The sequence below is a fragment of the Cebus imitator genome, unplaced genomic scaffold (assembly GCF_001604975.1).
Source record: "Cebus imitator isolate Cc_AM_T3 unplaced genomic scaffold, Cebus_imitator-1.0 Scaffold682, whole genome shotgun sequence".
NCBI classification, from domain to species: Eukaryota; Metazoa; Chordata; class Mammalia; order Primates; family Cebidae; genus Cebus; species Cebus imitator.
In genome coordinates this window covers 457,842-483,914 of record NW_016107997.1, presented here as the reverse complement: position 1 = coordinate 483,914, position 26,073 = coordinate 457,842, and the positions used below count along the sequence as shown (strand labels likewise).

The 26,073-nt window shown below is 47.3% G+C and overlaps 1 protein-coding gene across 4 annotated transcripts in view; it reads left to right on the top strand.

The window, feature by feature from the left end:
* CRACD (capping protein inhibiting regulator of actin dynamics) overlaps nucleotides 1-26,073 on the top strand; it is a 157,982-nt gene that overhangs the window by 126,814 nt on the left and 5,095 nt on the right. Inside the window, exons 3-10 of one of the 4 annotated variants that reach the window (XM_017518506.2) lie at nucleotides 924-1,059; nucleotides 3,610-3,631; nucleotides 10,246-10,410; nucleotides 13,306-13,374; nucleotides 15,845-16,027; nucleotides 16,679-19,307; nucleotides 23,692-23,882; nucleotides 24,413-24,572. In XM_017518506.2, coding sequence (XP_017373995.1) covers nucleotides 962-1,059; nucleotides 3,610-3,631; nucleotides 10,246-10,410; nucleotides 13,306-13,374; nucleotides 15,845-16,027; nucleotides 16,679-19,307; nucleotides 23,692-23,882; nucleotides 24,413-24,572 — 3,517 coding nt within the window. In that variant the 5' untranslated portion in view covers nucleotides 924-961. Of the gene's footprint in view, nucleotides 1-923; nucleotides 1,060-3,590; nucleotides 3,632-10,245; nucleotides 10,411-13,305; nucleotides 13,375-15,844; nucleotides 16,028-16,678; nucleotides 19,308-23,691; nucleotides 23,883-24,412; nucleotides 24,573-26,073 lie in introns of those variants that run through there. The other 3 variants (XM_037734899.1, XM_017518505.2, XM_017518507.2) reach the window with 3 other exon arrangements.

Here is a 26,073-nt window from a genome sequence, read left to right as displayed (position 1 = left end):
CCAAGTCCCACCCTTCAACTAAAGTGTTTTAGCTGGACTTAGTGGCTCATGCCTGTAATCCCAGTGCTTTGTGAGGAAGCCAGGAGTTCAAAACCAGCCTTGGCAACATAGCAAGAACCCATTCCTATAAAAAAAATAAGATAAATTAGCTGGATGTGGGAGCAGACGACTGTATTCCTAGTCACTCTGCAGGATCCCTTGAGCCCAGGAGTTTGAGGCTACATTGAGCCGTGATCACACCACTGCACTCCAGCCTAGGCAACAGAACGAAACCCTGTCCCTAAAAAATATAAATAAATAAAAATTTTAAAACTTTTCCTTAAAAACACCAGCCACCTATAAGGTGTTCCATATAGGCAAAGCTGTCAGAATGGCCCTAACACAAATGTCTCCCATTTTCTTGAAATTCCTAAAGCGTTTATCGTCTCTATCAATAATTCTCTAATCTTCTTCCAAAGTCTTTGTTTGGGATGTATGTATCTTCTTTCAGTTTGGTTATAATCCAAAAGAAAGAAATCCTTGCCTCTTCTAGATTTGCATGTTACTTAATAAATTCTGTTTGGCAAGGCTTACTGGGACAAAACTGATAGTGACAGCTCAGCTGGAGAAACGCTTTTCCAATTAAAAGTTCTGCAGTGCCTTCTGTCCTGGATCCTATACAAATACGTAACTGTCTTTGTGTTCTCACAGTGAGTAGTTCTGAACCAGGATTGTGTAAGAGATGTGCCCCCCTGTGCCTGTGGGTCCCTTTCGTCTACCCAACTCCTTGGCTGACCCCCAGCAGAAAGGGACACAATGCTGGAAGTGCTTGCTGAGCGAGACAGGGAATGTGGGTGGAGTCCCTCCAATCAGGAAAAACGGAAAACTGAATTGCCACAAGAAATTTTATCCTAATAAAATGAAGCACATGATTTGCATTCCAGGTCCTTCAACTATTCTATGGGATCCCGGGCATTTTCCCATGACAGTATTTTTATCCCTGATGGGGGAGCAGAAAGTGAGCAGACAGTTCAAGCAATGTCACAGGACAACATCCTGGGCAAAGTCAAAACTCTTCAGGTAAGACAGCTTGAGAGTGGAAGGTCAGAGCCATAGGAGGGGCCCAGCTCTGGAGGGAAGTGGGAAAAGTCCTGAGCTTGGCCTTGAGTAATGGATTGGGAGGTCCAGGGGTCACTCCTGGCCAGAATTGTTGCTGTCTTGAATTTGACTCTATTCCCTGGACACCTCCTGTCTACCTGCAAAAGCTACACTGTCACCATTGCAGCCACCTGCATGACACACCCTCTCCTTTTCTTTCAAATTATCCCCTCATATTTTACTGGACGTGAGAACAAGTATCCAAGAGAAGCTACAGGACTTGGGGCCAGGCATGGTGGCTCAAGCCTGTAATCCTAGCACTTTGGGAGGCCAAGGCGGGTGGACTGCTTGAGCTCAGGAGTTCAAGACCAACCTGGGCAACATGGCAAAACACTGTCTCTACTAATAATGCAAAAATTAGCTGGGCATGGTGGTGCACACCTGTAATCCCAGTTACAAGGGAGGCTGAGGCAGGAGAATCACTTGAATCCAGGAGGTGGAGGTTGCAGTGAGCCGAGATCATGTCACTGCATTCCAACCTGGGTGACAGGGTGAGACTCCATCTAAAAAAAAAAAAACCTGCAGGACTTGGATGTGAGGAAAAGTTCCTAATCGTTGAGCATTGCCCATAATCTCTGAATTGGGGCTAACTGTCAACTGAGAGTGTATATAACACGTATCCACTTTCCAAGTCTATAATTGGACAGTGAATATGACTCTATTTTTCTACTGTGTTTGTAAATCTCGCTACCCTGAGCCACCTTGTTTCAGAAGAAAATCACAAAGCATGTAAGCCTCCTTCCAGTTCACTCTGCAGAGTGGGGCAGTTTTCCTACCTAAAATTTACTCAGGTGGTACCTCCCTAACAATGAAAATATAATAAAGAATTCTTCACTAAATATGATTGAAATGACTGGCAATACAGGAAAAACAAGAAGAGCAAAGACACTTAGAGCCTGACTATGAGGTCTGCCTAGTTGCTTGGCAGATAATTCTCTCACCTGGCTAGGCATGGTGGCTCACGCCTATAATCCCAGCACTTTGGGAGGCTGAGGCAGGTGGATTGCTTGAGCTCAGGAGTTCAAGACCAGCCTGGATAACATGGTGAAACCCCGTCTCTACCAAAAATACAAAAGTTAGCCGGGCATGGCCTGTAGTCCCAGCTTCTCAGGAAGCTGAAGCAGGAAGATGGCTTGAGCCTGGGAGGTGGAGGTTGCAGTGAACTGAGATCACACCACCACACTCCAGCCTGGGTGACAGAGTGAGAGCTTGTCAAAAAAAACTTCTCTTACCCAAGAGAAAGGCCCAAGCAAGCACTTCTCTGAGGCTCTCCAGCTAGCTGCTTGGAGGCTCTCCAAGTTATGAACAGAGGGCCCTGGGCTGCTGATTGCCACCTGTCTGTAAGTGTACAGCAATGGATTAATAAATGAATCAATGAACGAGCAAAAAAAAAAAAAAAAGAACAACTACCCTCAGTAGCTACTGATACACTGAAGGATTGTACTCAGAAAAATTTCGTCCTGAATGTGTGACCAGGAACATGTGACTGGTCACATATTCCACATAACACCCAGCTGAATGTAGCATGTGGCAGACGGGAACCACACCCAACTTGCCTAGATCTTGATGCCTGCTGCCACCACTGCCCAAAGCCGTAGTCCCACCCTCAGGGCCAGCCTCAGACATGTCCTTCATAGCTCAGCGTTTCCTAACCAGCTTCCCTTCTTGGTTCCAGCTGGCTGTGCTCTTACACTTTTTGTAGAAAAAGCAAGCTATGACTTCTTACGGGCTGAAGAAGAGGGATGGCGAAGGCCAAAGAAAACCTTGACCCACCTCCTCTTTACCTTTCCTTCTTCAAGTCTTTCAATTCTTGCAATATTATTCTTAAGAAGTTGTGAACTTCTGGTTCATCATATCCCCTTTCTAAGAGGAATGACTTACAGATTTCAGTTCACAAAACAGCTGTATTTTATGAGAGCTTTTTAGGAGTTTTTCAAAAAAAATCAGATACAAATCTCTTGTCTTCAATGATATCTGCTGTGTCAGATCACACCACATGCCACTGCCACACCAAGAAGTGGATTTCGTGTTGTAAAAAATATACTGTATAATTCTGCAATATTGGAAAGATGGAAAATAAAAATATGTGAGTGCCTGGTATTTCTGTTAACAGTAAAGCATGACTTTAAAAAATCTGATGTCATAATTAATAAAATGTAAAATGACTAACTTCCCCGAAGCAACAATTGTATAAACGCAGGAAGAAAAATGTGAGTAAAGCAGAATAACTATTTAATTTGTGTGCGCTCATTTTGACAATATCCATTCATACGAGGTCTGCCTAGTTTTGCTTCTGCTGCGTGGATTCACAAGCTTCCTTTTAGCTCTGTAGTTATATTTTTGAAAACATAAAAGGCTTTGTTCGCTCTTTGCGGAGGGAAATGGGGACCATTATCAATAAAAATGTAATTTTTTGGAGTGACTTGAGATATAACTGTATCACCCCCAAAAAGACTGTGCTTTATTTTTCAGTCGACTAAGCAGTATGTTCCTGGTAAGTTGTAGAAATGATAGTAACTTTATTAACTTGCATGAATGCTTTGCATTTTTCCATGACAGCGTGCTGCTGGTATTGATGCTTAGTAAGCAGCCTAAGAGACTGCCCCCTTGTAGATGCCAGCATGGAATGAGAGAATTTAATTGTGTCTGAGGCATGTATGTTTTTATGTCTGGAATTGTCTTTGTGTATGTGTGTATGTTTATTTTTTAAAAAAAGAGAAGTAATGGAAAACACCTATTTGACAGTATATGTCCTGGCAAGCTGATTAGCCACCATTACTAAGACATTCTTCTGAAATGAGATGTCTATTGGAATGCCATTTTTCTCTGTGGCTTAAGAAACTTCCAGCCCTTGGAGCCCCTAGAGACCCACAGAAGGGTGTCTGCAATGCCTGCGTTTGGAAAGATTGCCCTCTAGTGCCCGCACATGGTCAGCTAACCGAGAACTGTCCTAGGTTGCCCATTGATATCTCACCACTGAGTACAGAAGAACTGAAGACAGCATAAACCAGCCTCCCCTTTCCTGAGTAACGTGAATCCACCATCTGCCACAATTTCTGTGGCAAAAGATTGAACTTTTTAAGAGAAAAATCACCATTTTTTTCTAAATATAAAAATAGTACATGTGCATAGTGAAAATAAATATATAGGGCAGTTATTGGGACAACACCAGCAGTGATGTCCTTTGTGATGACTCTGTACATAACAGAGTTGCTTCATGGCTGGTAGTATGAATACCAATTGAATGAGTGACAGAATGTGGTGAAATACAAGGCCGGCCCCACCTGGCTGTGTGTCTTTGGGTGAAGTTGTTTAACCTCACTGACACTTTTTCCTTCTGAAAACTAAGGGGCATGCACACAAGGGGTGATCAGAGGGCCCCTCCTGCTCTTAAGATCTGTGATCTCTATAAAATCACTGTTGTAGCACAGAGCGGCTTCAGAAGCTTTGCACTTGGTTGCATTTCAACTACAATGACCTTAACGTTCCCTACAGCTGCCCACTAGCATGGATCAGGGAGGGTGCCTGTTTGTTTAAGATCAGACCAGGCTGTGAGGTATGCACCAACTGGTGATAAACCTCAGGGGTACCAGTCTAAGTCTGCAGGTAATTTTTAGGATTATACCATACTTTTGTCAGGAAATGCTTAGTCTGTTTGTACCATGGATTATCTGGTGCAGGAGGGAGAATTTCCATCCTGAGTAGCTTCTATCTCCCACCAAGCTGGATTTCACTTACAAATACCAAAGTCATACATTCGGGGATTTTGGCACCTTAATGCAGCTGTCAAGGACACAAAGAATAAATACCCACTCTTAGCCACTTCTTCCTAGAGGAGGATGTCTTTAATTCTGTATGGTTTTTTTAATTCGTTTTAACTATGGAGATACCTGTAGTTTGCTCAAGAAGACAACAACTTTATTATTTTTTTTTTTTTCTGCTTTGCTCTTCAGACGTAGTCTGAAGCATGGGAAAATCTAGACACTGGCAGAGAGCTGCAGAATACGGTGTGCTCGGCATTTCCACACTGTAGGAATAAGCCTTATAAATATGGATGTGCATTCCTATAACGTCATTCTCCAGCATTCCACATTTCAACAAAATGGTCCAATTTGAATGAATAAAATATAGTTCCTTGTCACTCACATTCCAGTCTCAACAGTAACTCTATTCATGGCCACCAGCAACATGGAGTATCCGTAGAGGCACGAGTTTCCACTCTCCCTTCTACTTATACTTCCCGTGTGTATAAAGAAGGAGCCTGGGGACCGGGCGTGGTGGCTCATGCCTATAATTTCTGTACTTTGGGAGGCTGAGGTGGATGGATCACTTGAGGCCAGGCGATCGAGGCCATTCTGGCCAACATGGTGAAACTCCGTGTCTACTAAAAATACAAAAATTAGCTGGGTGTGGTGGTGGCTGCCTATAGTCCCAGCTACTCAGGAGGCTGAGGCAGGAGAATCACTTGAACCCAGGAGGTGGAGGTTGCAGTGAGCCGAGATCGTGCCATTGGCACTCCAGCCTGGGTGACAGAGTGAGACTCCATCTCAAAAAAAAAAAAAAAAAAAAAAAAAAAAAAAAAAAAAAAAGATGGAGACTAGGGATATATATATATGTAAAGATGGGAGGAGTGGTAGTTTATCTCTCTGAAAACTTAAAGGCTGGTTTATCTCAAACAGCCTGGTTTTCAGGCATTGTTTATTTCATAGTTCCTCTCATGACAATGCCTGAATAGTCGGCAGAATTAAAGTAAAAAAAAGACACATTTGTTCACATAGTCAACTCATGTAACACCTGAGATTGCCAGATAGGTGTTAGTACTAAACTTTTAATTGTTCCTATAATAAATATCAGCCAGTCTCCTCTGAGTTGGCTGAAGGAAGCATTCAGAGGATGTACCGCAGGGAGAGCCTGTAGGGGCGAGGCCTTGGCCTTGAGTACCTGAGGATTGAGCACCATGCCTTGGACCCTGAGTCCGGTCCTGGCCTGGGTCCACCGGCTCATCCCAGACAGCTGTAGGGCATTCTTTGAGGACAGTCCTTCGTCTGGACATAGAAACTGTAGCCCTCCTCCTCGTCATGGCCACATTCCCCTTTCATCTCAGTTTCTCTTCTGAGTTCCCCAGCCACCAGCCTGAGCTTGTTTTCTTTGGGGGGACTTCAAGTCAGCTTCTTTACTAAGATGCACACTTTCATTCTAAAAGACAGCAGCAGGATGCTGATTTTGACAGGATGAACGTATCTGTGACTACATGATAGATACATTCTGCTACCCGCCCTCCCTCCTCTTCTCCCGCTGCCCTCTCCTGCCCACGTCCCCCAGCTGTTGCAGCTGCTGCTGGGCTCCTGCTCTTCCTGGCCCCTTCTCCCTCTTCTTCCTTATGCATTTTCTCTGTTCGCTGTCCCTTCCTCTCGATTTGTCTCTTTTCTTTAATTCTCCTTTTTTTCTTTTTCTTTCTTTTTTTTTTTTTTTTTTTTTTTTTTTTTTTTTTTTTTTTTTTTTTTTTTTTTTTTTTTTTTTTTTTTTTTTTTTTTTTTTTTTAGGTCTAGCATAGCCCCGGATTTCCATCTTTTCTTTAATTCTCAACTTCACTTCTGAACATTCTCTTTTCATTTCCCTGCTTTGTACCAGGCACCTTCTTTTTCCTGTACTTACTCCATTTTTTTTTTCTTTCTATGTTCTCTTTTCTATTTGTAGATATAATAGTCATTCCATCTTTGGACATTATTTCAATTCAGACTGTGATTACATTTTGCCATACTCTTTTTTTTGCCTTGTAAGCATCAAAATGGACCAACATGAGTATTATAAAAGTGGCCCTAATGAAGTAAAGCAGGCCAGGTGCAACGGCTCATGCCTGTAATGTCAGCACTTGGGCGGCTGAGGCAGGAGGATTGCTTGAGTCCAGGAGTTCCAGACTAGCCTGGGCAACATAGCAAGGCCCCACCCAACTCTACAAAAATTTTAAAAAAATAGGCATGGTGGTATGCACCTGTAATCCCACCTACTTAGGAGGCTGAAGTGGGATGATTACTTGAGCCCAGGAGTTTGAGACTGCTGTGAGCTATGATGGCACCACTGCACTTTAGCCTGGGCAACAGGAGACCCTGACTAAAAAATATAATTAAATTTTAAAAATTTAAAATGAAGTGAAGTTTAAGTATATTTGTTCTTTTTTGTGATGATGGCAAAAATCCTAATTAAATGGTATTAGTGTGTTAGGTCAGGTACTCCTTGGAAGTTCCTTAAATAATTATCTTTTCCGGCTGCCTGCAGTGGCTCATACCTGTAATCCGAGCACTTTGGGTGCCTAATGCAGGAGGATCACTTGAGCCCAGGAGATCGAGGCTGCAGGGAGCTATGATCATGCACTCTAGCCTATGTGACAGAAGGAGACCCTGTGTCAAAAAAAAAAAAAAAAAGGAATTCTCCTTTCCACTGAAAGCACAAGAAATGTCCTCATCTCAGCATTGGTAAAGAGCAGACCCTCCCAACAGGAGATGTCTCAATCTTAGGGGATTTAGAACAGTTTCCAGCTCGTGGCCAATACTTCTCGAGAAGGCTGGGCTGGGAGGACACAGAAACCATACCCACCTCTTCTGCACGGGTCCCCACCCCTCTCCCAAGGCTGCAGGGTTAGACGGGCCTGTGACCTTGTTATTCCATGTCCTCTTGTCTAACTCCATCCATCGGCTGTTCTAACTGTGCCTGCTTATTGATTCGCTTAGAGCAGATACTACCTGCTACTTCCCGTTGGACTTGTTTTTAGAAGACACCCTTTTCAGGCTTCTCCTCCCCACAACGCTTCCAGGCTGCTGACGCTGTACTTCCCTTGCTGAACTTGGCTTTTCATGTGTGCTGCTTTCCTGTGAGGCTGGGAGAGTGAGGCTCAGGCTGAAATACCAGTGGATCCAATACAAGCCCTTGCCTGGCTGTGCTCCTGACTTGGCATGCTGGGGTCCCCGGGGGTGTGGGGAGGGAGCCTTGGGCTCATCGCTGTTATGTCTCTGCAGTCTCGCTGCCCACTGTGCAAGGCTGAGGGGCAGCTGGGCAAAGGTGGGTGGATTTGGTACCACTGAGTTCAAAGGGAGAGAAGACATATCCCTCAAGGGATTCTTCCACCAGGGAACATCAGTGAAGTGTTAGAAATACTCCATCTCTGTATTTCTACCCCTGGAAGAAAGAAGTACAATGTCAAATTTATGAACACCGTGGAGTACAATGAAAACAACACTGAATGTTATTTTTTAAAGATCTAGGCTGAGTGCAGTGGCTCACGCCTGTAATCCCAACACTTTGGGAGGCCGAGGCAGGTGGATCACGAGGTCAGAAGTTCAAGATCAGCCCGGCCAACGTGGTGAAACCCCATCTCTACCAAAAATACAAAAATTAGCTGGGCATGGTGGCACACGTTTGTAATCCCAGCTACTTGGGAGGCTGAGGCAGGAGAATCGCTTGATTCCAGGAGGCAGAGGTTGCAGTGAGCCGAGATCGTGCCGTTGCACTCCAGCCTGGGCGACAAAGCAAGACTCCATCTCAAAAAATTAAATAAATAAATAAATAAATAAATAAATAAATAAAATACAAGACCTGAGTTCAGATTCCTTTGGAGCTACTCATTTCCGTAAGCTTGGACCAGTCACCTCTCTCTACCAGGCCTCAGACTTTTTTTTTTTTGCAGAGGGGAGCGGTTTGAGTAGGTGATTGCTATGGCTCTTTGCAGTCCTGTGAGATTAAATATTAGCCAGATTAGAGATAAATATCAGGGCAGGTGTGGTGGCTCACACCTGTAATCCCAGCACTTTGGGAGGCCGAGGTGGGTGGATTGCTGGAGTCCAGGAGTTTGAGACCAGCCTGGGCAACTTGGTGAAACCCTATCTCTACAAAAAATGCAAAAATTAGCTGGCCATGGTGGTATATGCCTGTAATCCCAGCTACCTGGGAGGCTGAGGTAGGAGGATCACCCGAGCATGGGAGAATCACCTGAGCCTGGGAAGTAAAGGTTGCAATGAGCCGAAATTGTGCCACTGCACTCCAGCCTGCCAACAGAACCAGACCCTGATGTTCATCTTTTGTTTGTTTGTTTGTCTGAGACAAACAAACAAAAGATGAACATCAGAAAATACCTGTTTTGAGGCATATAATGACTATGAAACCCAAGGACCTAGGTCTACAGCAGTGGTTCTCAGCTGGGGGCAATTTTACCTCCAGGGGACTTTGGGCAACTTCTGAAGACATTTTGCTTTTCTAATTTGACCTTCCTCTACTTGCAAATACTATTTAACCTTTCTAATTTTAACCCCATTTCCCCTTCCCTTCTCCCTGTCCTTTTAGCTGCCACTCACCAGTAATCAGGCCCTCCTTGGCTTTTCCCCACTCAGTTCCTTTGTCCCCTTTGTCCCCTTTTCCCCACTCGGTTCCTTTGTCCCCTTTGTTAGGTGGCCACAGCAAGGCAAAGAGGACATCCCAATTGTTCTATTCTTTTCAGGGTTTCAGTATTGATCATGGAAAGACTTGCTGGCCCTGGGTTACTTTGCCTTGGCAGTGACCCAGTGTGGCAGAATGCAATGTTCTGGTTTGGGCTCTTGAGCTAAGGGCTGGTGGAGGAGGCTGCAGAAGTATAGATCTTCAAAGGGAATATGTCCCAAAGGGTCTGGAGAGTTGCACCAACGTTAAGGGTCTTGATTTCCCCCAGCAGTTCCTACATTTCATGTAACTGTTTTCTATAATTTTTTTTCACTTTTAAAAAACTTTTTATATAAATGAATTTATAGGTTAATCAAAAATTTTCGTCATAACATATATCTCAACTTTTGGTTCAGAAAATGTGGCCACCTTGCCCACCGGGAAATGTTGGGATCTCCGTGAAAGAGGTGGCTAGACGAAAAAGCCCATGGGTTGAAGGTGGGAAAGAAAAAAAGAAAAGAAAGTGGAAAAGAAATTAACTTATTACAGGGTGGCGGCATGGTTTCCTGGCATGGTGTTGACTCTAGAATCAGTGGTGCACAAGGTATGCCTCAGTGCTCACTAGATATGCCGGAGAACCTGGTCGTGCTGCTTGTGAACTGCTTCACTGCTTCAGAATGTCTTTCTTCCGTTTCTCTCCAGCAACAGTTGGGCAAGAATATCAAGTTTGGGCAGCGGCCACCCAATGCCATTCCCATGAAGAAGGCAAACAGTGGAGAGGCTGGCCTAGAAGAGGATCTGTTCCTGACCAGTCCCATGGAAATTGTGACTCAGCAGGACATCACCCTCTCAGACGCTGAGAACAAGGTAAGTCTCCTCCAGGAAGTGAGTGGATTGCTCAGAAACCAGGGCAGGACACTGGGCCTCCAGTAACCCTGGGGTCTGCAGTGGGGCAACTGGGGAGAGGAGCTTTTCTGATTAGTAGCTCAGGGCACCTGGGTAGGTGTCCTAACCTGGAGCCTGCAATGAGGAGGGGGAGGAAGAGGAGACATGCCTTTTGCAGGTGCTCTTCCCAGTGTCTTTCACTTATCCTTCAAGGCTTACACTCGCCTCCTCTGGAAGCTATACCTGGCCTCACCCCAAGCTGTGCTGTCTTCTCATGCCTTCACTATGTGTCTTCACCATGTTTTACACATCTGCACTCCCTATCTATGTCCATGTAACTGTTTTCTCTCCATCTCTTAACTTGGGGTTCCTTGAGGACAAACTGGGTCTGACACATCTATGTCTCCCTAGGACTAAGCCACTGCCTGCTTTGCAGCACTGCGTAATTATTTGTCCAACTGGACTAATTTAAAGTGAAATGGAAAAAGAAATGTGTAGGGGCTCAATGAGATAGGAGACATCAAACAGGCCAACTTGAAGAGGACCTAGTCTGGAAAGAAAGTCACATTCCAGCACCTTCCTGTCTAAATTTGATCCCTTGACACTGAGCATATCCTGAAATGAGAGTTCCTCCACAGCAGCAGCAAAGATGCCCTTAGACCTCTTAGGGAAAAAGGAGCAAAGTCCAACCAGTAGCAAGTCAGCAAGTCTAGATGAGGCACTGAGGTTTCAGTTTAAAAAAAAAAGCATTCTCTAGGCTCTGTATCAAGACCCCTGGAATTTTGCTGGGTGTTATTACAATGGGTGTGCCTCAGAAGAAATCATGCATTATCAACTGATGCATCACAAGAGTAGTGAGAAAGACAAGCGACTTGCAGAGGAAAGTGAGGAAGGACATGAAGGATATTTCTTCCCTGTTGCCCATTGTGACACCTGTCACCCACTCATTGACACCCTTTGTGTGGTAGGTCAAGCGGGGATGGCCTGTCTCTCCCGCCAGGTCTAAAATCGCTCTTCCCAACCTCTCTAGTGCTAGGCAGCAGCAACAGCCATCACCTTGGTGCAGGGCTTTCCTGAGGACGAAGCAAGTGTCCTCACTGTTACTGATGACCTCATAAGTGCTGGGCACTGTGGCCTGGGGGATTGTTTGTTCAGCAGGCTCTGTCTCAGCTGTGGGTGTTTTAGAGATGAGCAAGATTCTACAAGGGGTCCCCCACCTCTGTAGTTTACACCCTAATGAGAGGAGTCACTCAACAAACAAGTCAACAAATATATAAATAGAATCATTTCAGATCAAGAAAAATGCTGGCTGCACATAAAATAAAACAGGGTAATGGAAAAGTGAGTAACTTGGTGGTGGAGAAGTCTCTTCTTTGGATGAGAAGTGGAGCAGGACTCCGGTGGGGACAAGGGGAGGGTAAAGCAAGGTGCCAAGCTGGATTGTATAGACCGCAAGAAACAGGTAAATTATATTTTGAAGATAACAGGAAGCCTCTGAGTCATTTTAAGCAGAGCAGTGATGTAATCTGATTTGTATTTTCTGAAGATCCTTCTAAATGTGGTGTGGAGAATGGACAAAGGTAGGGCGAGCTGACATGATTGCTCTGGAAGAGAAGGAAAGATTCTTTTGTAGGAAATGGCAATACAGATGGTATCGCGGGGCCCAGGCACTATGGCTCATACCTGTAATGCCAGCACTTTGGGAGGCCGAGGTGGGAGGATCACTTGATGCCAGGAGTTTGAGAACAGCCTGGGCAATATTTTGTAAAGACCTTATCTCTACAAAAATTAGAAAATAAAAAATTAGCCAGGTGTGGTGGCGCATGCCTCTAGTCCCAGCTATCTGAGAGGCTGAGGCTTGAGCCCAGGAGTTCTAGGCTGCAGTGAGCTGTGATTGTGCAACTGCACTCCAGCCTGGGTGACAAAGTGAGACCCTGTCTTTAAAGAAAAAGAAAAAGGGGCCGGGTACCGTGGCTCACGCCTGTAATCCCAGCACTTTGGGAGGCTAAGGCTGGGGGATCACGAGGTCGGGAGTTCAAGACCAGCCTGGCCAAGATGGTGAAACCCCATCTCTACTAAAGATACAAGCTAGCTGGGTGTGGTGGGGGGGGGGGGCGCCTGTAATCTCAGCGACTTGGGAGGCTGAGGCAGAGAATTGCTTGAACCTGGGAGGCACAGTTTGCAGTGAGCCGAGATTGTACCACTGCGCTCTAGCCTGGGCGACAGAGTGAGACTCCGTCTCAAAAAAAAAAAAAAGAAAAGAAAAAGAAGATAATAGTGGGCCATATGAAAGGTACAAATACCCTCTGAGGGTCTCCTGGTCATGCCTAGGACATGGGGGTATGAATCTTTAGCCTTGTTCTCTCTTTCTGCTGTTTTTTTGGCTCCTCCCTAGTCTTTCCCCTTCTCAGCCCAGCTCTTTGCATGTGGCATTGGTAGGCCTTCTTTCTTCTCATTCCTTTCTTAGATGGGGGAGGTCTGGCCAGAGAAGAGGCAGAGGCAGCCAGCAAGGCCAAAAGCATTGAGGTTGGAGGCCATGTATGTGACACAGCCCTGCACCCCAAGGAAAGTGGCTGTTGAGCTACTCACATTCTCTCAGGCAATGGAGAAAAACACAAAGGACCAAGACTGGGGACCACCCAGGTGGGAAACACATTGAGCTCGGGGAGAGGCTGCTGCACCCTCTGTGCCTCAGGTAGTGCCCATGGAGTTTTGATATTAGCATAGTCCCTGCTGGGACTCCTGCTGGCTCTCTGAGGCCAGCTGCACCCCTGTGTGGAGGAGAGGGCGGCCCTACCCAGGCACAGACAGTGTCTGGTTATTTGCCCAGAACTTCCTGTTCAGGCCTTTGACTTGAATGCTCTCTTACTGTTCCAGTCCAGTGATACGCCAAGTTCTCTAAGTCCCCTGAATCTCCCTGGAGCTGGAAGTGAGATGGAAGAGAAGGTAATATGATTTGAACTTATTTATTTAGCTTCTTTCCTTTCTTAACTTTGATCTTCCTTTTTTTTTTTTTTTTGCAATCTGCTGCCTTATTTTCCATTCATAACTGTTGCCTTCATATATTTAAATTCCTTCAAAATGCCACCAGTGATAGATGTTGGAGCATGTGTTTCCATGGCAAGGCAACTGCTGGACCTGAACACTCCTCTGGAAACTAGCCATACTTCCAGCATGCCTGCGTTTGGGGTCCTAGAAGTTGGTAGCTTTCCTCAAAGGATCATGTACTTCAAGACCCTGTTAATAGATTGAGAAAGGCATTCCAGAATACCCCAACTCCAGTCTGTAGGGAAAAGAGTCCTCTTATATCTAGAGAGACAGAACAAAAAAGCACTTCAGCATCTCTCTACTTTTATGTTTGTTTGTTTTTTTAAACTTTTCTGTGTGCTTTTTTTAAACCTGGGACTTTACCTGCAGGAGTGTAAGAACCCTGCAGACCCTTCTTCCCCGGGCACCTCTTCTGTAGGAGCCAATCTGCTCCAGTGAGGACCTTTCATCTGCACAAGGGGACAGGCAGCCTCCCAAGGCCTGGCAGACAGTATAGGAAGCAGGATCTGTTCCCGAAGAAGGGAATGGCTCAAGACAGTGCTGCCGTCCAGACAATGAGGAAGCCAGCTGGGATAACTAGAAACAGCACAGCACTTAAATCTCAGTGTCAAGTGCTTATCTACGTCTTCAATCTGTCACATTTGGCTCTGACTCCTTTTTCTCATGCATCTATTAGGGGATGGAAACAAATGTTTAATTTAGCAATAGCTCAAAATTTGATACCTATTATAAAGATAACCATGAATAAATGAAAGCTAGTAGGCCAAAGTCTGATTTTTCTGTGCTTCTTGTCATAAATTAATATGTACTGAGCATCTATTTTGCTCTTAGAGCTAGCTGCTTGGTCTTTCATCTTTTGTGCATCAATATAGAAGATAATTGCAAAAAGGGAGCCCTTCCGCTAAACCTCACCACTCCATGCTTACGGCAGGAACAGATACGCCCTGGCCACAGCCGAGCTGCTGGCGTCGCTCCCCCCTGCGGCACTCTGGCATTGTATGGCCAGCAGCCCTTTGCTTGCTGCCAGCCTGTGAATTCTCTGTAGGTATAGGCGTGGCTTCCTACATTCTGATTAGTGTGGTCTCTGGGTTTGGGCTGCGTCACACTCTCTCTGATCTTTCCAAATCTGCACTTCATCTGAGGTTGTGTTTTTTTAGTGATTGCATCTGTATTCTAGAGCTGCAGGCCATTCCACAATTCATCCTTTGAAGGACTGCACTTGTCCCTGTGGCAGATTTTTGCCATTCATTTTTCTTAATCAGGTCCCTCTTCCTTTTATCTTCTCAGTGCACTCAGTACCCTGAGACTTCTTTGGAGTGATTGTACCAAAACTTTTTTTTTTCTTTGAGACAGAGTCTTGCTCTGTGGGCTAGGCTGGAGTGCAGCTTAGTGATCTCAGCTCACTGCAACCTCTGCATCCCGGGTTCAAGCAATTCACATGCCTCAGCCTCCACAGCCGGGATTATAGGTGTGCACCACTGTGCCAAGCTAATTTATTATTTTTAAAATTTTTAGTAGAGACGGGGTTTTGCCATGTTGGCCAGACTGGTCTTAAACTCCGGACTCAAGTGATCTGCCCGCCTTGGCCTCCCAAAGGGCTGGGATTATAGGTGTGAGCCATCACACCCAGCCATACCAAAATATTTTTGCTGATCGGGAATTTCATGTTTGAGGCATAGATGTTATACTTTATTTTCCTTCATTCCTTCAACAAATATTTACTGAGTACTGACCAAATGAGGTTTGCTACGTGGGCATAAAAGGGATCCATGCAAAGATGGAAAAAAGACACATTCCTGGTCTCAAAGGGACTGAGGTCCTGTGTAGGAGCTGAGGCATGTATACAGTGTCTGAGAGTTCAACAGTTCTTAGCACAGAGGCGAGCTAGTGCAGGGGTCAGCAAACTACTCGTTATTTTAGGCTTTGTGACATGAAGCCACAAGTACTCTCTTTTGTGCCACTCTTTCTTCTTAGCACACAAAGCCACCAAAGACAATGGGTGTGGCTGTGACCCAGTAAAACTCTGATTTTCCAAAACAGGCCGTGGGCAGGATTTGGCCTCCTGGCTATGTTTTGCTAATCTCGGAGCTGCTCTGAACTCGTACTAGTCAAAGCAGGAAAATTAGTTCCTAAAGGTTAAATGACTCTTACAAGTTAACACCAGTGGATGCTGGTGGAACAAACAGTCAGTGTCCTTTGGTTCCAAAACAAGTGTTCATTTATTTTTCTGAGGAGTTCCCTCTGCTCACCTGCATTCCCTGGGCCAGGCTGGGCAAGGCACGGACTGGAATGAGTGCTGCCGTTCTGGGATTCCCTGCCGATTTGTCTTCCGATCCCAATTGACTTTCCATTTTAATCTCCCCTCTAGGCTGCTCCTGTTAAACCGTCTCGGCCAAAAAGGCACTTCTCTTCTGCTGGCACCATCGAAAGTGTCAACTTAGATGCCATCCCCCTGGCCATCGCTCGCCTGGACAACAGCGCCGCCAAGCACAAGCTGGCTGTGAAGCCAAAAAACCAGAGGGTGTCAAAGAAGCACAGGCGCCTTGCCCAGGTGGGTAGAGCCTGCCTGGGCTGACCAGGCAGGTGCCCTTGCTCACTGGGTGCTAATTCTACAAGTGGGTTGGCATTGGGGTGGAGCCATGGAAAGACCTGGGTGTCTCCCCATCGGGAACTTGAGTTTGTGACAGTGTTGTGGGACACGCAGGCCTGCTTACTTTCCTCACCCTTTCTGGCATGAGCCCGGTGGACTTAGAGGGAGAGGTTGCCTTTTGAGGGGCTCCAGACCCGTTGTGTTTGCTTTGCAGTGGAAAGTGGTTTAGCCAACACTCCCTCAGTTTGACTAGGGTAGGCTTCCAAGTCACAGGCTTCAGGGGACAATGATGAAGTCGAAGTCTCTTTTTGCTCATCTATCTAATGCTGGAATATTGGTTTTCCTTGTTTGTTCATATTAAGAGGAGGAATTAGGGAACAACAAATGAAGGAGCTGGAGGGGAAAACAGAATACCCGCCCTTTCCTCCATTCCCACGACTGACTCTTGCATGGGGTGACCGATGCCTGAGTTTCGCTATTCCTGAACTTGAGAACACCTGCTTCCAAGTGTTCTTGAGACATTAAGAGGGCCGCTGGCGCTGTGACTAGGAAGAGGAACAGCTGTGGGTGGAGAAAGCAAAAAGCTAATTGTGTTTCCCTTCCCAATGCTAGGATCCACAGCATGAGCAAGGGGGCCTTGAGAGTCGGGCCCCCCTGGACCAGAACGGACACCCAGGCGAGGACAAGCCAACGTGGCACGAAGAGGAACCCAGTCCGCAAGATTCCGAGGAAGAGAGACGACGCCAAGAAGACTACTGGCGAGAACTGGAGGCCAAGTGCAAGCGGCAAAAGGCGGAAGCCGCCGAGAAGAGACGCCTGGAGGAGCAGAGGCTGCAGGCGCTGGAGAGGAGGCTTTGGGAAGAGAACAGGAGGCAGGAGCTCTTGGAGGAGGAGGGCGAGGGGCAGGAGCCGCCGCTAGAGGCGGAAAGAGCGCCGCGGGAAGAGCAGCGGCAGAGCCTGGAAGCGCCTAGTTGGGAGGACGCCGAGCGGAGGGAGCGGGAGGAGCGTGAGCGCCTGGAGGCCGAGGAGGAGCGGCGGCTGGAGGAGGACGCCAGGCTGGAGGAGCGGAGGCGGCAGGAGGAGGAGGAAGGAAGGCACGCGGAGGAGCTCAGAAGGCAAGAAGAGGAGGAGGCCGAGCGAAGGGAAGAGCTGGAACAGCAGGAGGAGGTGCAGGGGCCGCCCGAGGCGGCGGAGGAGTTTGGGGAGGCCTGGCAGGGCCCGGAAGAGGAGGATCTGGAAGAGGAGGAGGAAGGGGAGGAAGGGGAGGAAGAGCAGGGCCAGGCGCACCTGGAGGCCGAAAGGGACCAGCTCAGCGCACTTCTGAGCGACTTTGAGGAGAGCCCAGAAGAACAGGAACACCCAAAACCCGAAGGACAAAGAGAGCACTCCGAGGACCCAAGCATCTGCGAGGAGCAGAACCCAGAGGCCCAGAGGGCAAGAGAGCAGCAGGGAGGGAGCGGGGATGTCCAGGGGCCTGATCATCCTGGGCCCGAGGAAGAGACAGAAGGGGACACGGAGCCTCCTCCGAAACCAGAGGGGACCGTGGAAGCTGCGCAGCCTCGGGTGGAGAGGAAAGAAGCCGCCGTTCCTGCACAAGGCCGCAAGGTGGAGGAGCTGCGGTGGCAGGAGGTGGACGAGAGGCAGAGTATGCCCCGGCCCTACACGTTCCAGGTGTCCTCCGGGGGGAAGCAGATTCTCTTCCCCAAAGTCAACCTGAGCCCTGTGACGCCCGCAAAGGACTCGGGGCCCACCGCTGTCCCCCAGGAACCAAAGGCCCCCAAAGCCAGCCCGGCTGCGCACGTCCTGCCCTCGTCCCTGAGTGTCCCCCACACAGCCATTCTGGTCACTGGCGCGCAGCTCTGCGGCCCGGCTGTCAACCTAAGCCAGATCAAGGACACCGCCTGCAAGTCGCTCCTGGGCTTGTCGGAGGAGAAGAGGCACGCGGACACCCCCGCTGCGGAGAACCCTCCCCGAGGCCCCGGCGACGCTCGGACGGGCAGCGGGAAGGCCAAGCCCCCGCAGGAGCCTCCCAGCAGCGCGGCTGCGCTCGCAGAATGGGCTTCCATTCGGTCCAGAATCCTGAAGAACGCAGAGAATGACCCGCGCAGCAGCGAGAGGGAACCATCGATGCCCGGAGAGGAGCCCACTCCCAGGGGCCGGTGTGATTCCCGCGGAAACCTCCGGAAGACCCCGCCAGTCAATGCAAAGTTCTCTATTAAGCCTGCCTGGCAGAAATTCTCCGATGGTGGCACGGAGACCTCCAGACAGAACACGGAAGCAGAAGGCATTCGAAAAAAAACCCTGCTGGGACCCGGCGAAGAGACAGCCCCCCAGCCTCCTCCTGCTGGTGTTCGCGAGCTCGGGAAGGGTCCGGAGAAGTCGGAGTTGCACCGGGAGCCCGCAGACACCACCGAGGGATGCAAATTTGCCAAAGACCTCCCGTCTTTCCTTGTCCCAAGCCTTCCTTACCCTCCGCAGAAAGTCGTGGCCCACACAGAGTCCGCGACCTCATCGGACAGCGAGACCACAAACGTGATAGCAAAGCCAGACCCTGTGATGCCAGGTGGGGAGGAAAAAACCTCCCCGTTTGGAATAAAACTGAGAAGGACCAACTACTCCTTGCGCTTCAACTGCGACCAACAGGCCGAACAGAAGAAAAAGAAGAGGCACAGCAGCACCGGAGACAGCGTGGATGCAGGGCCGCCCGCAGTGGGGAGCGCGGGTGGAGAGAAAGAGACGGAGGGTGTGTCCATCAAGCATGGCCCATCCCTCCCCCAGGAGCGGAAGCAAGCCCCCTCCATCCGAAGGGACTCCGCTGAACCTCCCAGCAGACGCTCTCCTCCTGTGGCCCAGCCTGGGCCCCCACCGGCTAGCAGCCAGACCCCGGCTCCAGAGCATGACAAGGCAACAAACAAAATGCCATTGGCACAGAAGCCAGCACTGGCTCCCAAGCCCACCAGTCAGACCCCACCGGCATCCCCACTTTCCAAACTGAGCAGGCCCTACTTGGTAGAGCTGCTGTCTCGCAGAGCGGGGAGGCCGGACCCAGAGCCAAGTGAGCCGTCCAAGGAGGGCCAGGAGAGCAGTGATCACCGGCCACCCTCGCCCCCAGGCCACGAGGAAAGGAAGGGACAGAAGAAGGACGAGGAGGAAGAGGTGACAAAGAGGAAACCTCCTTCCCCACCTCTGCCTGCCGCTCATCAAGTGAAACCTTCCCAAACGCCCGAGGCCGGGAGGAAAGGTAGGTAGCTGCAGGGTGGGAAACTGCTGCCGGGCATCAAGAAGAGGTCCGGCCGGGCGTTGTGGCTCACGCCTGTAATCCCAGCACTTTGGGAGGCTGAGGCGGGCGGATCACGAGGTCAGGATCCCCTAGACATACAAAATTTAGCTGGGCGCAGTGGCACATGCCTATAATCCCAGCTGTTCGGGAGGCTGAGGCAGAATTGCTTGAACCAGGGAGGCAGAAGTTTCAGTGAGCCGAGATTGTGCCATTGCACTCCAGCCCGGGCAACAGTGCGAGACTCCGTTTCAAAAAAAAAAAAAAAAGGAGGTCCACAGAGAGTAATTTACCAACAACAATACAGGTTTGAAAAAGGAAAGTTTTGTTAGTAAAGCAATGTAACCTTAAGTCGGGAGCTTAAGGGTAATTGGAAGGGCAATTTGGGTCACATTGGCCACGAAATTCATGCTAAATGATTACATTTGTAGACATTTTGGCGCCTTAATATCAACAGGGGTGGCAAAATGAGTTTTGGCATGGCATTCCAGAGATGTCTAGAGATTCTAGTTATAAAAGCTGAAAGGCCTGGAACCAAGTGTCTGTGTTAGATACTAGGGAAGTTTCATTGTGAATTCCCCAGGTAAGGAGATTTGCCTCTGGATGGTCTGTTTGATGGTCACCAAGTGGTCTTTGCTCTCCTTGTCTGCTCAGCTTATTGTCTGTGTCACTGCTAGAACCAGAAGTGCCCAATGCCAGAGGTAGCCAGTGGAGTTGGTGTTGGACACACCTTCATTAATGAGAGGCTGGTGTGGGATTTCCAAAAGACACTCACTCATGAGTCATAGTAAGGCCCTTTACTTCTCACTCATTCTTTCAAATTTGGGAAATGCTGACCGACTCTGTGACTGCAGTTCACTCTTGATAATGATACTTATTTACACAAGGTGCCAACACTTAGATGAATGCCTTTTCGACTGGCAGTAGAAATTGAAATAATAGTCCCTATGACTGAAGATGTCATTAACTATTTTGAAGGGGTCCTTGCAGTGATGACAAAACTGGAGTATCCCTGACCAGTGCCCTTGCTGTGTCTCTGGGCAATAGTGACACTGTGGTGGCAGGTTAGGGGTTGTTAGATGTCTCCCATCAGACCTATGGATCCTCTCTATGGGAAAATTGACTGTCTCCATTTTATATAAAATGCTCTGCAGATGCAGCCTTGTGTTCCTCCATTCCCCCAGCTGTCACTGCAGAGCCCTCCTACAAAGAAATTTCGAAACAAGCCTACCTCTGGCGGACTCTGATGTTTCTTCAGATTAAATGTTTGGGTCAGCAAAGCTGTCAGTTGGATTAGCTTTTGTGCCCCCAGAGAACCTTCATCTACTACTTTTTTTTTTCTGTTATGCAGAGTAGAGGAGGTAAAATATGGGTCAAAGCCAAAAGTTCTTCATATTTCCCAGAGAAATTGTCCCCTGAGGTTTTCTTGGGAGGGATCATTTTTCCTTTGTTCCAGTGTTTAGATTTGGGACGATTTTTGCAGAGAAATGATTTGTTTCCTGCAGCGTGTTGGTCTGGTTACTTGCCTTTACAAAAGACCACACACATTCTTTTCATTTTATTGTTTGTTTATTATTATTATCTAGAGACAGGGACTTCCTATGTTGCCCAGGCTGGTCTGGAACTCCTGGGGTCATGTATCCGTCCTGCCTCAGCCTCCTGGTAGGAGGAACTGCAGGCTTGAGCCACTGCACCCGGCTTGTCCTTTTTAAATGCTTCGCTGCCTGACCCAGTGTCCTGGACAGACATGCAGATCAGCAGTTTCTAGACCATTTCTCCCGAATGATTTCTCTTTGTCCTGCTGGATGAGCGGCCCATTTCTGGTTTTGCCATTAGCTTTTGTGGCACTGGCTTTCATGGCATCGACAGATTCTCACAGCCTGGTCTGCCCTGTCACTTGCCTTCTCCAAAGAAGTCAGGCTTCTGCTCACTTCTTTCTCTTAGGGTTGTCCCCTTAATTATTATAATTTTCTCCCCAAATCTATTACTGTCCCTGTTTTCCTTCCCAGTATTCAGATTCTGGGCTGCCTCACTCTGCTATTTGAATTTTTCTTGATTCCATAAAGAAAAAGCATGAAAACAAGGATCACTGCCTCTGTACACTAGGGTTTTGTTGTGCAGCTTGCTGCTGTAGGACAGGGCTGACCAAATTTGTTTGAACACCCATCAGGATAAAAATGTTGAGCATGGACCTCCAATTTATTTGTTGATTATATACATGTAGTACCATTGTTAGCTAAAACCCCTGGAGCACCAGCTATACTTACACTTAACAGCAGTGGATATAAATCTGCAATTGCAAATCATGTACTATTTTTATTTATTTATTTATTTTTTTTTTTTGAGACAGAGTCTCACTCTATCGCCAGGCGCCTGGCTGCAGTGCAGTGGCAAAATCTCGGCTCACTGCAACCTCCGCCTCCCGGGTTCAAGCAGTTTTCCTGCCTCAGCCTCCCAAGTAGCTGGGACTACAGGCACACGCTACCACACCCGGCTAATTTTTGTATTTTTAGTAGAGACGGGGTTTCACCATGTTGGCCAGGATGGTCTCGATCTCTTGACCTGGTGATCCGCCCGCCTCGACCTCCCAAAGTGCTGGGATTACAGGCTTGAGCCACCGCGCCCGGCCCATGGTGCTATTTTTTTATTCTCTTTGGCCAATTGCTTGTTGGATCTGATGTCTTCTTTAAGTGGCAGGCAAAGAGCTCATCAGCTCTGCTATTTTTTCATACTTGTATTAGTAGTAGTATATTGTCTGCAGGACTCTCTTTATGCCGTATGCCATTTGTCCATTGTGTAAGGGATCATTTAGTTAAAAGGAGACATAAACTCACCAAACTACAGAATCGCCCAGTATGCTAAATGCAAGAACCACTGAAAACAAAAAGCCCCCACCGCATGCAGCTTCACATAGCTTTCCCAGCCTCCCTCGAGATTCTTTAAACATGGCATTTGTTATACATGGCTTTTGAATATATGGGCTTAAGGGGTCACTGCCAGATGGGGTACTAAGTATTAGAAAAGCTTGATTTTTGGCCAGGCGCGGTGGTTCATGCCTTTAATCCCATGACTTTTGGAGGCCGAGGTGGGCAGATTGTTTGAGCCAACCAGGAGGTCAGGACCAGACTGGCAACGTGGCAAAACCCTGACTCTACCAAAAATACGATAATTAGCTGGGCATGACACACACCTGTGGTTCCAGCTATTTGAGAAGCTGAGATGGGAGGCTTGCTTGAGCCTACTAGGTCAAGGCTGCAGTGAGCTGTGAACTCACCACTGCACTCCAGCCTGGGTGACAGAGTGAGACCCTGTCTCAAAAAAAGAAAAGCTTGATTTTGTTTTTATCTTTACATTTAAAAATAGAGAAATAGAAATTCTAATCTTTATTTTTTCACTCCGGTGAATTGCCTTGCACATTTCCTTTGACATACGCAACCTTTTTTGGAGACCAGTGCTTTATAAAGAGGTCTGCATTCACAAGGCTGGAGCCAGTGAAGACAGATACATAGGCTTGGAGATTGTTCACTCTGAATTTACCTGGTGGGATTAAAACAGCAATGATAATCCCTGTGTGCTTGCGCTATAAATGCTGTCGGGCCAGGCATGGTGGCTCACACCTATAGTCCCAGAACTTCGTATATTCTTTGATTGAGGGAGAATAATGGTTCCATGGCTAAGAATAAATTTCATTTAAAGTGGTGAATTAGGGCCGGGCGCAGTGGCTCACGTCTGTAATCATAGCACTTTGGGTGGCCAAAGCGGGTGGATCACTTAAGGTCAGGAGTTCGAGACCAGCCTGGCCAACATAGTGAAACCCCATCTCTACTGTAATTATAAAAGTTAGCCAGGTGTGGTGGTGGGTACCTGTAGTCCCAGCTACTCAGAAGGCTGAGGTAGGAGAATTGCTTGAATTCAGGATGCGGAGGTTGCGGTGAGCCAAGATTGCACCACTACTCCAGCCTGGGTGGCAGTGCAAGACTCTGCCTCAAAAAGAAAAAAGGGAATGAATTAAAAAAGGAACAACAATGAATCAAAAATGAACCAAATACCTATCTGGATCCCATAGAGGCCTGAGCTTTTAGGACCCTGGAGATTTATTTTAGTTTTTTCTAACAGAGTAACTTCTTTCATTTCTAAGGAAGACAAAGCCCTTGCTTTTCCAGTGATGAAACATGTTACCTTCCCACCCAGTGGAGCCACTCAGGCGTCAGCGCAGAGCTTGTGCTAGTAAGGGGCCGCTGAATATGCCATAGGCTTATTAATATGTCACAAGTTTTAGAGGGTGCGGAACTGAGATAAGTCAGCAATTAAGTTCACTGCAAACCAGCCTTTGTCTTTTTCCACACAGAAAAGCCGATGCTTCAGAGCAGGCACTCTTTAGATGGCTCCAAACTTACAGAGAAAGTGGAAACTGCACAGCCGCTGTGGATAACATTAGCACTGCAAAAGCAAAAGGGGTTTCGGGAGCAGCAGGCAACGCGGGAGGAGAGGAAGCAAGCCAGAGAGGTCAAACAGGCGGAAAAGTTCTCCAAAGAAAATGTGAGTAGCCTGGGCTTCAGCTGTGATTCTGCCTTCTTGTGCTTGGCTCTCTTTTCAGTCACAAGGATACAAAACAAAAGGCTAGCTGGGGTGGTGGGAAATACTTAGAGAGGGTCAGTAAATAAACTGACCACCATTAAACCAGGGAAGCGTTTTCAGTGTGAAATTGGGTTTGGTTTCTTTATGCTCTTAGGTTAACCTGATTTGCCATAATCCATGATGTGCTCACAGCAGTGATATATAACAGTTATATGAAAAATACAAACATTTCACAAGGAAACCACGGGCCTTGTTCTGTGGCCTGATGTTATAGTCAGTTTGATGGGGCTCTTCTGGGAAAGTAACTTCCCCTGTTAGGCACACTGGCTCTGAGTTGCTCCCACACTGGTAGCCAGGGTTGAACGTACATGGCTCATAAGTGTAATCCAGCCCACCGTTCTGGCAGGCAGAAGCCCTGAAGGCCTGCAGGGTCAGTCTTTCCATGTCTTAGGTTGAAAACATGCTTTCCATGACTGTCTCTGCACACGCAGGTCAGTGTCAGCCCGCAGCCTGGAAGCAGCAGTGTCAGCAGAGCAGGTTCCCTGCACAAGTCTGCTCCACCGGAAGAGAAGAGACCCGAGACTGCAGTGTCCAGGCTTGAGCGCAGAGAACAGCTGAAAAAGGCCAACACGCTTCCTACGTCTGTGACAGGTAGAGGGCAGGTCCATTGCTTTTTAACTGTAGTTCCAGGTTTCTCTTCGTAGAGCATGCTTTCTATCCTGCAGTATAATGACTGGCCGAGCACCTCAGGCATTTCAAAGCACAGGCTGTCTCATAACCTCATTCATAAATGTTGACACTGATTAAGCTCATCTGATAAAGACCACCAGGAACCCACTATCAGTGGTGAGTTGGTGAATACTTAACAGTTAGCTCTTCAGGGGATAGAGGGACTTCTGTTTGGAGGATCTTCAGTTTTTCATAGTGTAAATACTCCCACCATGGCCACTTCAAAGGTCTCGCACCAGTGTGCTGTCAACTGGCTCACTGCATTTGTGAACATTTAGCACAGCAGTATGAGCATCTCCAGCACCCACTGCCTATATTCTGACAAAGTTGGGTTTATTAACTTATCGAAGAACCTTCTAAACAAGGGAGGAGACAAAATTATAGTAGGACTTGGGGTAAAAAGTGAAGTTTAGGTAAAATTTAAATGGAGTAGCATTTTAATAAGCTCAAAGCGAAGTCAGCATGTACATAAACATAAAGGAGATAATACCAAGACTGAGCTGAAAAGTGTGCTCAGGGTCCTGTTTCCTGTAAAACTACAAAGTTAAGATAAATGTGTGAAATGTTTGAGGTCATGGATATCCACTTACCCTGATTGATCATTACACATTATTTACATATATCAAAACACCACATGCACCCCCAAAATATATACAAGTATGATTATATATGTATATCTCTCTCTCTCTATATATATATATAATACAGGAAAGAAAGATAAATATGGGCCAGGTATGGTGGCTCACACCTGTAATCCCAACACTTTGGGAGGCCAAGGCAGGCAGGTCGCTTGATTCCAGGAGTTGAAGACTAGCCTGGGCAACATGGTAAAACCCCGTGTCAGCTAAAAATACAAAAATTAGCCGGGTGTGGTGGTGCACACCTGTAGTCCCACCTACTTGGGAGGCTGAGGTGGGAGGATTGCTTGAGCCCAGGAAGTGGAGGTTGCAGTGAGCTGAGATCATGCCACTGTGCCCCAGCCTGAGCTACAGAGTATCTCAAAAACAGAAAAGAGGAATGTGTAAAATGTTGTATCTGAAAACTGCTACCCGGAGCTCCGCACCCAGGTTGGAAATGGAAACTGCATCTCTGTGTCATGGTGACATGTGGTTCAGATGCTCCAGGCAAAAGTGAGATGGTCTCTTCTCACTGATGTGATTTCACACAGCAGGTTTCTGATAGTATGTGGCTTTACAGAGTAAGGTCTCTCAGCACGGCGTCCTTGATATTAATTAACAACAGCAGTTTTCATATGTTCATAACATGTAAGAGATGTGCACATTTAGAAAATATTCTTTATTGGGTTAAAAGGTAAAATGATCTGATAGTATCCAACTATCTCCTTATTACCAATCACTTGGAGGATGGATGACTCTGAACAAGCTCCCTCCCAGGGGTTAATAGGGCATCTGTTTCTTCCCCC